Raw genomic sequence first — 14,932 nt, forward strand, 5'->3', positions numbered from 1 at the left:
ACCCCGTCTATTTGTGATCTCTGTCTGTCAAATAAACACATTAAAAAAAAAAGAATGTTTATAGCAGCTTTATTTTTTTTAAAGATTATATTTATTTGAGAGAGAGAGAGAATGAGAGAGAAAGAGAGCACACAAGCAGGAGGTAGGGGCAGAGAGAGAGCGAGCAGCAGACATGCCACTGAGCTGGGAACCAGACTTCACTGGGGTCCCGATCCCAGGACCCTGGGCCATACCCTGAGCTGAAGGCAGACGCTTAACTGTCTGAGCCACCCAGCCACCTATAGCAGGTTTATCTGTAAGTGAAAAAAAAAAGGGAAGGAAGATGTCTTTCAATAGGTGAATGGACATACAAATTACAGTATATCTTTACAACAGAGTGTTATTCAGCAGTAAAGAAGCTATCCAACTATCCATCTGAAGTCCAAGAAGGAACTTTAAATGCAGGCTGCTACGTGAAAAGAAGCCAGTGGGGACAAGCCACACGTGGTATGATTCCACTTATGTAACATGATGAAGAAGATAAAACCGGAGAGACAGTAAAAAGATTGGTGGTTATCAGGACTTTGGGGAGAACGGAGGCAATGAACACAGGGGATTTTTATGACTGTGTAACTACTCTGTAATTTTGGATACATGTCATTATACACTTGTGAAAACTGATAGAATGAAAAGCACCAAGAGTGAAACCCAACATGCACTCTGGGTTTTATTTGACAATATTGTTGATCAGTTGTAACAAACGTAACACTCTAATGCAAGATATTTACAGTAGGAGAAACTGTGGGCTGGGGGAGGGGAACAGAGAGGTGGTAAATGAGAATTCCCTATACTGGGGTGCCTGGGTGGCTTAGGTGGTTAAGCATCTGCCTTTGGCTCAGGTCATGGGACCCTGGGATCGAGGCCGGCATCGGGCTCTCTGCTCAGCGGGGAGCCTGCTTCCCTCTCTCTCTCTCTCTGCCTTCTTCTCTGCCTACTTGTGATCTCTCTCTGTCAAATGAATAAATAAAATCTTTTAAAAAAAATGAATTGCCTATATTTGCTGTGTCATTTTCCTTGAACCTACAAGTAGCTCTAAAAAATAGTCTAGTTAATTTTTTTTAAAATTTTATTTATTTGAGAGAGAGATAGTTTGAAAGAACGTGAGCAAGGGGAGGGGCAGAGAGAGAAGCAGTCTCCCCACTGAGCTGACAGGGAGCCCCAACAATGCAGGGCTGGATCCTGGGACCCCAGGATCATGACCTGAGCCAAAGGTACACACTTAACCAACTGACTGAGCCACCTAGGTGCCCCAGAAGTAGTCTAGTTAAAATGATATATTTAAGTTTACCAAAAGACACCATAAACAAATTTGAAAGGCAAATCACAAGATGGTAAAAATATCTGAAGTGTTAGGGCCAATTTAATGTTAAAACCTGTTTAACTATTAGGGCCTGCTTAGCCAGAGCAACTCCATATTGCCTAGGTAGCCATATTGCTGTTTACATCCATGGACTTCATTCCGGGAATAAATGCCCCAGTAGTTCCTGGTACCGGTTCCGGGTATCGATTCCTGGAGTAAATGCCCTAACAATAGAAGCCATGTGCCTTGAAGTCTACTGTTATGCTCTATAAAACCAGCCTGTGAGATCAGGACGGGGTCGCTCTCTTCAGAGGTGGCCCTGGCCGGTCAGTCTGACTTCTAATGCTTGGCATAGAATAAACTTGCATAACTTTCACTTTGTCTCAGTCTCGTTTCTTTGATAACAGACCCCAACAGAAGCATATATCACAAGTAACTAGATAACTTTTCTCATATCTAAAAAACTCTAACACGTCAAAGTAAGAAAAACAAAAATGTGAACAATTCAATAAAGAAATAATTCAAGTAGCCAAAAATCTTATTTACAATGTTTTGCTTCATTATCAGAAACACAAGTTAAAGCAATGATATAACTTAATCTTTCAAATGGGTAAGAGGATTAAAAATTACTACTGCTAATATTAGTCTTAATAATGAGGCACAGGAAAATTGGCATATCGCCTATTGGTTACAGTGTGATTGCTACAATCTTTCTGGAGTGAGCAGAAAAACCCTTCATAATTTTTAAAAACGTTCCTACCTTTGACTAACTCACTCAACTTTGGGGATTTATACTAAGACAAATAGCATGGACATTTGTAAACATTCTCTGTGCTTTTCTTTAGCGTTCTTAAAGTGGCCAAAAAATGGGGGAGGATATGCAATTAGTCCAAACATTTAACCAGAGGATTTAATTAATAAATAATTTTGCCCAATTGATATGTAGGCATTCTATGTTTTAAAAATGACAGTATAGGGGGACCTGGGTGGCTCAGTGGGTTGAGTGTCTAGACTCCTGGTTTTAGCTCAGGTCATATTCTTGGGGTCCTGCCGTTGAGCCCCATGTCAGGCTCCCTGCTCAGTGTGGAGTCTGCTTGGGATTCTCCCTCTACCTCATCCCCTCCCCTTGCTTACAAACCACACACACACACGCGCGCACACACACACACACACACACACACACACACACTCACTCTCTCTCTCTCTCTCTCTCTCTCTCTTTCTCTCGGAATAAATGAATACATCTGTTAAAAATATAAAAAATAAATAAAATGACAATACAAAAGAACAGTTATCTGGATCATGTTGCCACATACAGTTACCTTTTAAAACAAAACAAAACAAAAGGCCATTAAAGAACAGTCTCGATTACTATGGTTCCATTTTTGTTAAAAACAAAGACGCAAATACAGAGATTGAGAGCGCCACAGACAGTGGGAAAACAGACACCAAAACGTTAGCTGCCTTATCTCTGAGTGGTAGCCTTATCTCTGAGCCTGTAACCCATTATTTTTTTTTTAAGATTTTATTTATTTATTTGACAGAGAGAGAGCACAAGCAGGCAGAGAGGAAGGCAGAGGCAGAGAGAGAAGCAGGCTCCCCACTGAGCAAGGAGCCCGATGTGGGGCTCGATCCCAGGACCCTGAGATCGTGACCTGAGCCGAAGGCAGCAGCTTAACCCACTGAGCCACCCAGGCACCCCCTGTAACCCATTATTAAGACTAATATTAGCAGTAGTAATTTTTAATCCTTTTACCCATTTGAAAGATTAAGTTATATCATTGCTTTAATTTGTGTTTCTGATAATGAAGCAGAACATTTTAAATAAGATTTTTGGCTACTTGAATTATTTTTTTAGTGAATTGTTCACATTTTTGTTTTTCTTATTTTGATGTGTTAGTTTTTTTAGATATGAGAAAAGTTATCTAGTTGCTTGTGATATATGCTTCAGATATTTTTACCAGCTTGTGATTTGCCTTTCAAATTTGCTTATGGTGTCTTTTGGTAAACTTAAATATTTCAGGATATTTTTATTCTTTTTTGTGCGTTTTTCGATTTTTCCGAATTTTCTATGGTGTGATCATTTACTAGTTTTAAAATTAGAAGAATAGAGGCACCTGGGTGGTTCAGTTGGTTAAGCGTCCATTTCTTGATTTTGGCTCAGGTTGTGATCTCAGGGTTATGAGATCGATCCCAGCAATGAGCTGGGTATGGAGCCTGCTTCAGATTCTCTCTCTCCCTCTCCCTTTGCCCCTCCCCCACCCAAAATAAACCTAGAAGAACAAGAAAACATTTTAACTTGTTTTGCTAATGGAAGAAATTCCATTTTCATAGTGTGCGCTAGGTTTGCCTCATGAATGCTCTGTGCTGTGTTCGATATATTACGTTTATTTATACATGGTTGAAGTTGGTGTGTGCAGTAAAAGGTATCCAAGCCATTACCTAGCCTCCTCTAGTTCATGCTCTATTATCTTTGGGTGTACTTAATTGCTAAGCCTAGGTTAGCACTCTTCTACCTCCCTTTTCCTTCAAATGCAGCATCCCCCTACTCCATGAACCCACCCACTTTCCTTGCAAACAAACACCGCTGGGCTCCACTCAAGCCAATCCTTTTTGCTCTCTATTACAGCCAAGCCACTCTCTGCTTGAGCTGTTTGGTACCCACAGGCAACCTCCGTTTAATCTATGAATGCCCCCAACCTTGAGGTCCAATCTTAACCAACTCTAAAAAAATATTCCTTATTAAATCCTGATAATGATTTACCAAAAAAAAAAAAGTGGGGGGTTTACCTTCGATGCACAATTCTGGGAGTGAGCAAATTCTTGTTTCTTGATCAACTAGCAATGCTGGCTCACAGAGGGCCTTATTTTATTTTATTTTAATGATTACCTCATTATTTTAAAATAATGACACAGGGGCACCTGGGTGGCACAGTCGGTTAAGAGTCTGCCTTTGGCTCGGGTCATGATCTCAGAGTCCTGGGATTAAGCCCCGCACTGGGCTCCCTGCTCGTGGGGAACCTGCTTCTCCCTCTCCTTCCCTGTTTATGCTGTCTCTCACTATCTCTTTCTCTAATAAATAAAATCTCAAATATAAAATAAAATAAAATAAAATAAAGTAAAATAATGATATAAATACCCATGAATCTGACTCTCTCCCTTTAGAGTAAGGGCTGGCTAACCCTTCTTTAAAGAGCCAGATAGGAAATATTTCCAGCTTTGTGGGTCGTATGTTTTCTGTCACATCTTTAACTCGAGCATTGCAGAGCAAAAACATCTGTAGACACTATGTAGGCAAATAAGCATGCTGTGTTCCAATAAAACTTTATTTATGGACCTTGAGATTTGAATTTCATATAGTTTCCATGTGTCACAAAATATTCTCCTTTTGATTTTTTTTTTATTTTTTTTTTTGTTTGCCATTTAAGAAACATGAACACCACTCTGAGTTCGTGGGCCATCCAGAAAAGGGCAGTGGGCCAGATCTGATCGCTCGTCAGCCCCTAATTGAGAATTCTGCCAATAACTCATACTGTGACTCCCAGACCAGCGGCATCAGCACCACCTGGGAACTTAGTAGTGATAAGAATTCTGAGACCAACCACAGACCTCCTGAAACAGAAATTCTTGGGCCAGCATCTGTGTTTTAACAAGTCATCTGGATGATTCCAAAGCTGCTGAACTTTGAGAAGAGCAGACTTACATCTCTCTTTGAGCTCCTTTTCAACTCACGCTATAGTGTCTTCTTCCAGCAGCTAAGTCACTATCCTCAAAGGTTAGTGACACTATCCCCAAAGGTTGGGGGGCTTTGTTTTTAAACTTTAGGAAAAAAATGTTTCATTTTCATTGTTATAGAGGTTTTTGTTGTTGTTGTTGTGTGAATGAAACATAATTTATCTACCCATTCTCCTAACGATAGCCATTTTGGTGGCTTTCTGTCTGGGGCTATATTATAAAAAGTATAGCTATGAATATTCTTGTACATGTCTTCTGGTACATGTGCTCAAATTCTTCTTGGAGATAAACTTAGAAACGGAATTACTGAGATTTAAGTTATTCTAACGATCAACACTGCAAGATAATAAATACATTTCAAAGTTGTGACAATTGATACTCCTTTCAACATGACCATTTTTCTACCATTCAGCATTTGTTAGATGCCTTTTTAACAAGTGAGTAGGCATAAAATGGTGCCTCGCTGTGGCCTTGGGCATTCATTTCTTAGATTACTAATGAGGTTAAATAACCTGCATAAGTTTATTAGCCACACGTGTTCCTTCTTCCATAAAATATCAATTTGTGTATCTTTTCCTTATTTTTTCTTCTGTATTTTCTTATTTATTTGCAGGGGTTCTTTATATATTGAGGCTACTCCCATTACCACTTCTTAATCTTCTTTCTCTTAAGACTTTTATTTAGCCAGCCTATTGTCTCGTGCTTGGTGATTCGTGGCTTTTGCTTCTACATCCTGAAGCTACCACCCTCAACTCAGCTACTCAGAGTCCCAGTCACCTGCTTCTCTTGTATTAAAAAAGCACCAAGATGGGTTCCCTGGGTGGCTCAGTCGGTCAAGCACTGGACTCTTGGTTTTTGGCTCATGTCATCATCTCAGTGACCTGAGGTCGAGCCCTGTGTCGGGGGTCTCAGTGACCTGAGGTCAAGCCCTGCCTGTCCCTTTCCCTCTGCCTCTCCCCCTGGCTCCCATGGATACACACACTGTCTCTCCCTCTCTCTCTCTCTCTCTCTCAAATAAATAAATAAATCTTTAAAAAAACTAAAATAAAAGTCTGCAAATCTTAAAAGCCCATATTTATTATTTTTTTAAAAAGTATTTATTCATTTGAGAGAGAACAAGAGAGAGAGCCTGAGCAAGGCAGCAGTAGGCAGAAGGAGAAGCAGACTCCCTCACTGTTCCGTATTTTTTTAAATGGCTCGACCAAGAGTTAAAATAACTAGAAAACATTCATTTATGTTTCTCTTAAAGATCCAGTAATAGAAAATCTCCTTATTTTAATCACCTGTCATTTTGACGGTTGTGATCGAGGGCCACCCGTGTGTCACATTGGTTGAGAGGCTATGAAGGATATCGAAATGTGCCAACTATAACCCTGATTTCCAGAAGCTGATAATCTAGTCAGATTTTACATGGAATTACTGAACAAATTGCACATACTCATTCCCTTCACATACACACACACACACACACACAGTTTACTGTTTACTATTCTGAAAGAAGCATTATCCATAGACTCTGAGGGTACCAAAAAAAAAAAAAAAAAAGTCAGATCCCAAGCCCAGGTTACTCTTGATCTAATGGAGAGCAGGCGAGGCTGGGGGTGGGGGTGGGAGTGACAATTAGGATCCAGTTAAGTCAAGAGCTTGAATAGAGAAGTGCACAGGATTCTGTGGAAGCATGAGGAAAAGGGAGTCAGGGAAAGCTGCCTGGAGGAGGGGGTGCTGAGTGGAGAAATATACGAATTAACCAGTTGGGGAGACATCATCGCTGGATGTTCAAAGTGCCCATGTAAGAGAGCCTGGGAGAGAGGAGAAGAGGAAGGTGGAGGAGGGGATGGGGCAGGGGGTGGGGTGTGGGGCAGGGGGGAGGTGGGCAAAGCCTCCTTCCAACTCTGAAGAATTGCTGAAAGCCCTGAGAGTGTGGCAAGAGATCCATGTTGTAAAGACAGAGTAGACTCTGGACTTGATCTTCAGAGCAATGGGAAGCCAGGGAGAGGTTTTAATGAGGACAGTGATACGGTCATTGGATTTCATTAGGGAAAGATCCCCTGGGCCTCAGGGTGGGAGATGGAATTGAGGGGGCAAGAGGGAAGGGAGCATAATCCAGTGAGGGCTGCTGGGGGTGAAGATGGTGGTGGTACAAACTAGGGAGCGCTGGGGGACACAGGGAGGTGGGGATGGAGGTAAATGGAGGGGGCTAGTTGGATGGAGGGATGCTTTATGGAACGGGGTGTGGAACTTTTCTTGCCTAGACAAGGGTCATCTTGAGATCCTCCAGCCTCAGAAGCCTCCAAGGCTAGGCTTCTGATGCCCCCAACTCCTAAAAGGACAGATTTCACTTCTGGGATCCCTGCCTGGGCCAAGCCGGCCTCATGCCCCATTCCTGAGCCAGCAATGCCCTCAGCTCGCTGGACCAAGTTCAGGAGGCTGGAGTTCCCAGATAGGGACTTCCTACCTTCTTCCACCATCTGCCTGTGTAGATAGAGCACACGTTTCCCAAGACTTCACATAATATGTCAGAGGAATAAAATACATTTGCACAATATACTCTCACCGTAGACAGAGAAAACACTAAGCGACTTTCTAAGCTGAGTGATTCACACAATTTGAAGGACACACACTGTCGATCTATAACTAATAAAACGTTTACGTGCTTCCTCTAGGATCCTAGTGTTCACACGTGATTCCAATTTTACACAACAAATCTTGACAGACAGGACCTCACGTCCTCACCCCATGACTCACAGCTAAAGAGTAGGAGTAAAAACAAACAGAACCCAAACAAACCCCACCCCGCAGAAAACCACCACCACCCCAAAACCCTCATTCATGGGAATGGGAGGAACCCACGTAGGCCCGCTGAAAGGATCCAGAATATCGCCTCACTCCCATGCACGGGAAGAGGAAAGGACAGAATGCAAGAGAGAAAACCGGGGCTGGAGGCTGGGAGGCTGGCAGTGAGTACCCAGGAGGAATCTAAATTCTGAGAACACAAAGGAATCTAAATCCAGAAGACTGGGCACACAGCATTGTACAGAGAAACAGCAGACAGGCCCCTCTGTGTTCAGGAAGGTGTAGGACATGAGGCTGGGAGGCAGGCAGGGCTGCCCCCAAAAGAGCAGTTAAATGGAGACAGTGGGCCCTCAAAGGCTCCTCTGTGTACCTTTGACCTTAACCTAGGGCCCCCGTAATAGGAAACCCATTGCATCAGAAAGGAAGACAGCTCACCTGTTTTGGGAAGAGGGTAACTAATATTAAATAAATCTTCCAGAAAAGAGAAGATGGGACCTGTGATGTTCAGAGCAAAGTCTGCATTTCCGTTCTTGATGGAGTCTTTCCGGGCCCAGATGCGTATCTAAATCAGAACAATTAAGTGGCGATTAGGAAAAGCAGTCCTGACTTTGGCAATGGGTGGGGGGGCTGCCTGCCCCAGTTCCCTGATGCTCTAGAGTCAAAGCCTTACTTTTCGAGAAGAAGCTATGGAACAGAAAATTGGCAGGTCACCCCTGAGCAGCACGGGGGGTTAGAGGAGTGCCGACCCTATGCAGTCAAAAACCCACAGATCACTCTTGGGTCTCCAAAAACTTAACTGCTAATAGGACTGCTGTTGACTGAAAGCCTTACTGACCACGGGAACAGTCACTTAATACACATTTCGTCTATTACACACTGCTTCTTACAAGAAAGCTAGAGAAAAGACATTATTAAGGAAATCGTAAGGAAGAGAAAATACATTTACAAGGCTGAACTATACACAAAATCTGTGTATAAGTGGTCCTGCTGGGTTCAAATCTGTGTTGTTCCAGGGTCAACCAGAAACGTGTACATGTAGCCCTGGAGAAGATCCAGAAGGTTGTTGGCTACGATGTGAGCAGTGATTCTCCAGAAGGGATCATTTCAATGTTTTCCAGTAACACGTCTAACTTTGAGAATTCTGAAGTAATCCTGGCACCCGTATCTACCCCGACAGGAAGTGTAGACTCTGTCTTTGAATAAAAGGGCATCTCAGACCCTTGCCTCCCCTTTTTAGGACCTATTTCCAGTGTTCCCAAACAGAATCGTGCAGTTAGCAGGGGTTATACAGTGTGGCACAGATTGTAGGCGTCCTCATCACGCAAATTTAAAATGGCTTCTTCATGCTTGTTAACGCTAAGGTCGTGAAGAGGGCGAGCTTGTCTTCAAAGTTTTAAATAAGGTTATAGTTCCCTTCATTCAAAGAAGTTCACCAGGAGTTTTATGATTTTACAGCTGTGGAGTAACTGAATTACAGTCTCTGTTTATGATATTTCCTCTTTAGTAGGTAAAGAGACATCCCTGTCTTGGTTTGTTAGTTTAATGTGACCGAGCTATTGTTGGGGCCTTTGGGAACTGATTTTGCCACTCTGGTGGCTCCTTTGTTTCTGTTTTATTATTGTCATTCATTATTATTATTATTATTATTATTATTATTATTATTTATAAAATATTGTATTTATTTGAGAGAGCAAGCACAAGCAGGGAGAAAGGCAGAGGAAGAGGGAGAAGCGGGCTCCCTGTTGAGCAGGGAGCCTGATGCGGGACTGCATCACAGGACCCTGAGATCATGACCTGAGCCAAAGGCAGACGCTTAACGACTGAGCCACCCAGGCGCCCCTCGTTATTATTTCAATATGAAATCATTGTCTATGCCATGACAATAGCATCGGAGCACTTTTTGATGGGGTTGCTAGCGTTAATGCCAGGGAACATGCACGAAACTCAAAAAACCCTGGAATGAAAGTTAGAAATGAGGGGGCACCTGGGTGGCTCAGTGGGTTAAGCCTCTGCCTTCAGCTCAGGTCATGTTCCCAGGGTTCTGGGATTGAGCCCCGCATCAGGCTCTCTGCTTGGCGGGGAGCCTGCTTCTCCGCCCCCCCTCCCCGCCTACCTCTCTGCCTACTTGTGACCTCTGTCAAATAAATAAATAAAATCTTTAAAAAAAAAAAAAAGAAAGAAAGTTAGAAATGAGGGAATTGAGGTAATTGTCCTGACATGAATACCGTCAATTTGAGAAGGAGTTCTCTGCTGAACACCAGAGCAAAGGCGAGGAAAATGAAAAGCAGGACAACAATATTTGCAGAATGCTGAGCTCCAAGAACGCATTCACCTTCCTCTGCTTGTATTTCTGCTGGGAAATTTGTCTTGAATTATGTGAATTTGGAATTACGTGAGGTCTTCAGGAATGTTCCCCTCTCACAGAATGTAACCACCTGCTTCTGGGGCCTCTGACCTCATGCTTTTTGGCCTCCTCTACGCTGCAGAGGCCTCCTTCTCCTGGGAAGGAGGCCCCAGGATTCAGCCCTGCCCCTACACTGTGCTTACCCCACCCCCACCTCTAGTTCCAGGCAAAGGAAAGATGGCAGCACCCAAGCCCACACCCAAGCTCAGTGGAAAGAACATACCTTCCTCCTGCATTCAAGGTGGATGCATTTTCACTGCAACATTTGGGGAAATAACTGAACCTCTGTAGGATCGACTTTCAGTTTCAAAAGCTCCTCCCCTAAACGACCATCTTATAAGCTAAAGGGGAGGCTGACAATGGAGACTTCAACCTGCATGGGGGCGGGGCTCACACCAAACAGTGAGGAACACTTGGGAGATACAGCTGTAAAGTCCTTCAAAATCACACCTCACTGCCCCTCAGTGTGATCTTGGGGTCCTCCCTGCACCCAGCAGACCTCAACACCTAAGAGAGTTTGAAAATTTTTACACGTGCCTGTGTGCGCTAAGGTCTGCTCAAAAGATGTTATTTCCAACCTTAGGTCCGTGTTTCTTCGTGTCAAGGATTAACCGCCTTTTCAATCTCACTAAATTTTTATCTCTTCCTTGACAAGCAATTGTTTGTATCATCCGGACCCTCTTCCAAGAGAACATTCTGGTTCCCCTGTAGGATAGACGGTGGACTCCTTCCCTTTGTAGAGAGCTGAGCCTGCGCCAAATATAGCATTCCACTGATAAATTCATCCCAAGTTTCAATGTTCTGGCGAAGAACATGCTTCTCTTAGGCCCGTTCCATTTCCTCTTTGCTTCAGTGACAGCTGGTTTTCTTTTCAGGGCTATCCTTCACCAAGAAATGGACTGGCCCCCTTTTCTCAGACTTTCTGTGGAAGGGCAGCCCCGAGAGCCACAAGCCACTTGAGCTGCAGGAGCTGACACACCCCCTTGGGTCACTCCATCATGCCAGGTCCGAAGCACGTGTTTCACATCATGCCTGAGGAGATTTGTCAGGAGGGGTCTTGAATGTTTCATGTGGTCTGTGGTCCGTCTGTGACTCTCAAGGACCCACCAGTGTCCCTTTGGGAAGAGAGAAATCAGGCCGCAGCCAAGAGCTGAGGAGAAGCTGCGGTTTGCCTGGAAGACGGTACAGTTCAGTCAGCCTTCGGAGGAGTACCTGGGAGTGATTCTCGCCCTGGCCAGAGGCTTGTCCACTCCACAATACAAGTCCACGGTATAAGCCTGGAACATGCTGGGCCCGGGACAGAGTCTCCGCCCACTCTGGGGGCTTGATTGTCCTCAGCTCTGGGAGGTGGACGCCAGGAGGAAGAGCACAGCTTGCGGAATCGGCCTTACTTCCCTCACTGCTCCAGGGTGAGCCGTGAGCCAGCAGGTGAAGGACTGCTGCAGGTACCCAGATTATTTGCCCCAAGGGTGACTACAGAGGGCAGGCATAACTGGGCGGAAAAAAGGTGTTGGGACAGGGCACCTCCTTCACCCAGCTCCGGGGAAGTGCCGGGCGTCCCTGAGTTGAGCCAGCCCACAACCCTGATTCATCACCTGCAGGCACTGTTTCCCCCACGGTGGTTGTTCCTGGCTGGGACCTGGAGCTGTTGGGGGTGCTGGACGCACTGTCACCCCCCTTCAAGGCTGTAGTCACCTCATGTACTAAACGGCTGGCATACCTGAGCTTCGAGGTGCTGGTGTGGGAGAATCGTGGCATCACATCTGTAAAGTTTCCTTTCCTTTTCCTTTTCCTTGCCTTTGCCCTTGTCCTTGCCCTCCCTTCCCTTCCTTTAGTTCTTTTGTTCTTCTTTTCTTGATGTTATTTATTTATTTGGGAGAGAGGGAGCAAGCATGATCAGAAACAGGGGCAGAGGGAGAAGCAGACTGCCCCCCCCCGGAACATGGAGCCCAATGTGGGACTCAATCCCAAGACTCTGAGATCATGACCTGAGCTGAAGGCAGATGCTTAACTGACTGAGCCCCTCAGAGGCTCCCCAAACTAAGAGTTTCAACAGAGCTTGGAAACAGTCAAAGGGGCCACCAGGAGGTGACGATGGGAGATGGAGGTGTAACCCTCACGGATGCAGAAGGAATGGCCCAACCATCCACAGCCAGAACGGAGGCACCCTTACCTGGATGGTCTTCCTCACTCACCTCCTTGCCCCTTTCGGTTCTGTCCACATAGGCATAGTCACATATGGCCAAGGCTACTAAGTAAGTCGGCATGTGGGGCGTCGTGGAAAAGGTAGTGACGGTCCACGCGCTTCCGTTCCTGTCTCTCCTCACAGACTGACCTACGGAAACCAATTTCAGCCCAGATCACTGCAAACCAAGGCACTAACAGCCACCTTTGAAACGATGTGTCCGGGCATGTGTCACCCAGCGACTTCCTCCCAGCCAGTCCCGAGAGTCCGAGCCGTTTGTCTTTCTCCACCCCGAACTCATCAAAACCATATGAAGTGAAACAAGTCAGAGAAAGACGAACACCATATGATTTCACTGATGTGTGAAATTTTAAAAGCAAAACACGTGAACCAACCAACCAACAAACAAAAAAACTGGAAACAGGCTCATAAATATAGAGAATAAAATGGCGGTTGCCAGTGGGACGGGGTTTGGGGAAGTGGGCAAAAGGGGTGAAGGTGGGGGCGCCTGGGTGGCTCAGTGGGTTAAAGCCCCCGCCTTCAGCTCGGGTCATGATCTCAGGGTCCTGGGGTCGAGCCCCGCATGGGGCTCTCTGCTCAGCGGGGAGCCTGCTTCTTCTTCTCTCTCTGCCTGCCTCTCTGCCTACTTGTGATCTCTGTCTGTCAAGTGAATGAATAAAATCTTTAAAAAAAAAGGGGGGAGGGGGCGAAGGTGATCCACAGCTACAGACTTCCAGTGATAAAATCAATGCCACGGAGGGGCGCCTGGGTGGCTCGGTAGGTTAAGCATCTGAATCTTGGTTTTGGCTCAGGTCATGACCTCAGGGTTGTGAGATCAAACCCTGCCTTGGGCTCCGTGCTCAGCGTGGAGCCTGCTTGAGATTCTCCGTCTCCCTCTGCCTCTGCCTCTCCCCCTGCTAGCATGCTCTCTCTTAAAATAAATAATTAAAAAAAATATATCAGTGCCATGGTGATAGAATGTACAGTGTAGAGAAGAATGTCATCAAGAATCCTAACTTTGTATGGTGACAGAGTGTAACTACACTTATCATGGGGAACAGTTCTTAATGTCACATAATCGCTAAATCTCTATGACGTACCTTTGAAACTCATGTAATTGCTTATGTCCATGATACTTCAATTAAAAACAAATGAAGAAACAGCATTAGGAAGATCTAAGGACAGCATCTTTCCTCTGAATCAGTATCTTGAACAATATTGATGGAGTGCTAAATCCACGGGCACTAGGAGGCAACTAAGAGACAATACACCTCTTCTCTTTTCCATCACTTCTGTTTCCTAGACCGGTCCAGCTCTCAGAACACTTCATCTAGAGCCTCCCAGGCCCACAGAAGGTCAAGGAGGGGCAATCTGACCATCGTCAGGTTTCAGCAAAGTCTTCCGTGGAGGCAGGCTTGGTCTTTAAAGCCAGGGACTGGATATCTGGTGTGAATGGGGCTGACATACAGTCACAGGGAGTGGTGGGGACCACAGTGGTGGGGACTGGGGGGCCATCCGCAGCAGACAGCCTCTCATGATCTCTAACTATTGCTGTCACGAAGGACCTGCATGCCTGGGGTCCTTAGATCTTCTAAGTTTACAAGGAAGTAAAAGATCTTGATTTTTATGAGAAATCTCTGGATTTTTCAAAGTTCAATCCGAAGGGGGGAAAAATCATGTGAGCCAAATGAAACACATCTGTGCACCAGATTCAGACCAAGTCTGCTGGCCTGTTATCACTGATGATCAATATGGAAGGCCAAATTTGCAGGCAGACGGGCCTCCAAGGAATAAGAACAATGTGGTGTCCCCAGTTTGCAATGCAGAAAGAATCGGGATTTACCATCATTGAGATGCTGGTGCTGATACAGACCCCAAGTGCCCGCTTTCCCTAATTATAATACTCTGCCAATGCATGGTCTAGAAAAGCTGTTGATAAAGGTATTACAGAGGTGCCTGGGTGGCTCAGTGGGTTAAAGCCTCTGCCTTCAGCTCAGGTCATGATCTCAGGGTCCTGGGATCGAGCCCTGCATCGGGCTCTCTGCTCAGTGGGGAGCCTGCTTCCTCCTCTCTCTCTGCCTGCCTCTCTGCCTACTTGTGATCTCTCTCTCTGTCAAATAAATAAATAAAAATTTTTTAAAAAAAGGTATTACAGAGTTAAATATATATACGTACACAAATATATGCCTGTATGCATACACATACATATGTATCATTAATATACACGTATACATGAGGACAGGAAATATTACTTACCCAGCTTTGGCATGTTGGAAAGGGCCACATAGCTCGGATCATGAATAATTGTAACATTAAAAGTTGCCTTTAGAGCTGGCTCATCAAAACAAGGAAACACACTTCTGGCAAACGTGGGTTCCATCTGAGATGCCAAAAGGGCCCTGTAATACATTTTTGGGAAAAATCTATTTATTTTTGTTTCAAATTAGGGGAAACAAAAAAAACTATGGAGGGATGA

The 14,932-nt window shown here is 44.8% G+C and overlaps 1 protein-coding gene across 1 annotated transcript in view; it reads right to left on the reverse strand.

Moving 5' to 3' along the window:
- Nucleotides 1–14,932, reverse strand: part of LOC111158914 (laeverin) — a 65,400-nt gene that overhangs the window by 33,254 nt on the left and 17,214 nt on the right. The window contains exons 2-4 of the mRNA XM_022521245.1: nt 14,713–14,855; nt 12,467–12,606; nt 8,303–8,429 (exon numbers count right to left, since the gene is read on the reverse strand). Of these exons, the coding sequence (XP_022376953.1) occupies nt 8,303–8,429; nt 12,467–12,606; nt 14,713–14,855 (410 nt within the window). The remainder of the gene's footprint in view (nt 1–8,302; nt 8,430–12,466; nt 12,607–14,712; nt 14,856–14,932) is intronic.

This window comes from Enhydra lutris, unplaced genomic scaffold (assembly GCF_002288905.1).
Source record: "Enhydra lutris kenyoni isolate GAN:26980312 unplaced genomic scaffold, ASM228890v2 scaffoldscaffold64, whole genome shotgun sequence".
Lineage (NCBI taxonomy): Eukaryota > Metazoa > Chordata > Mammalia > Carnivora > Mustelidae > Enhydra > Enhydra lutris.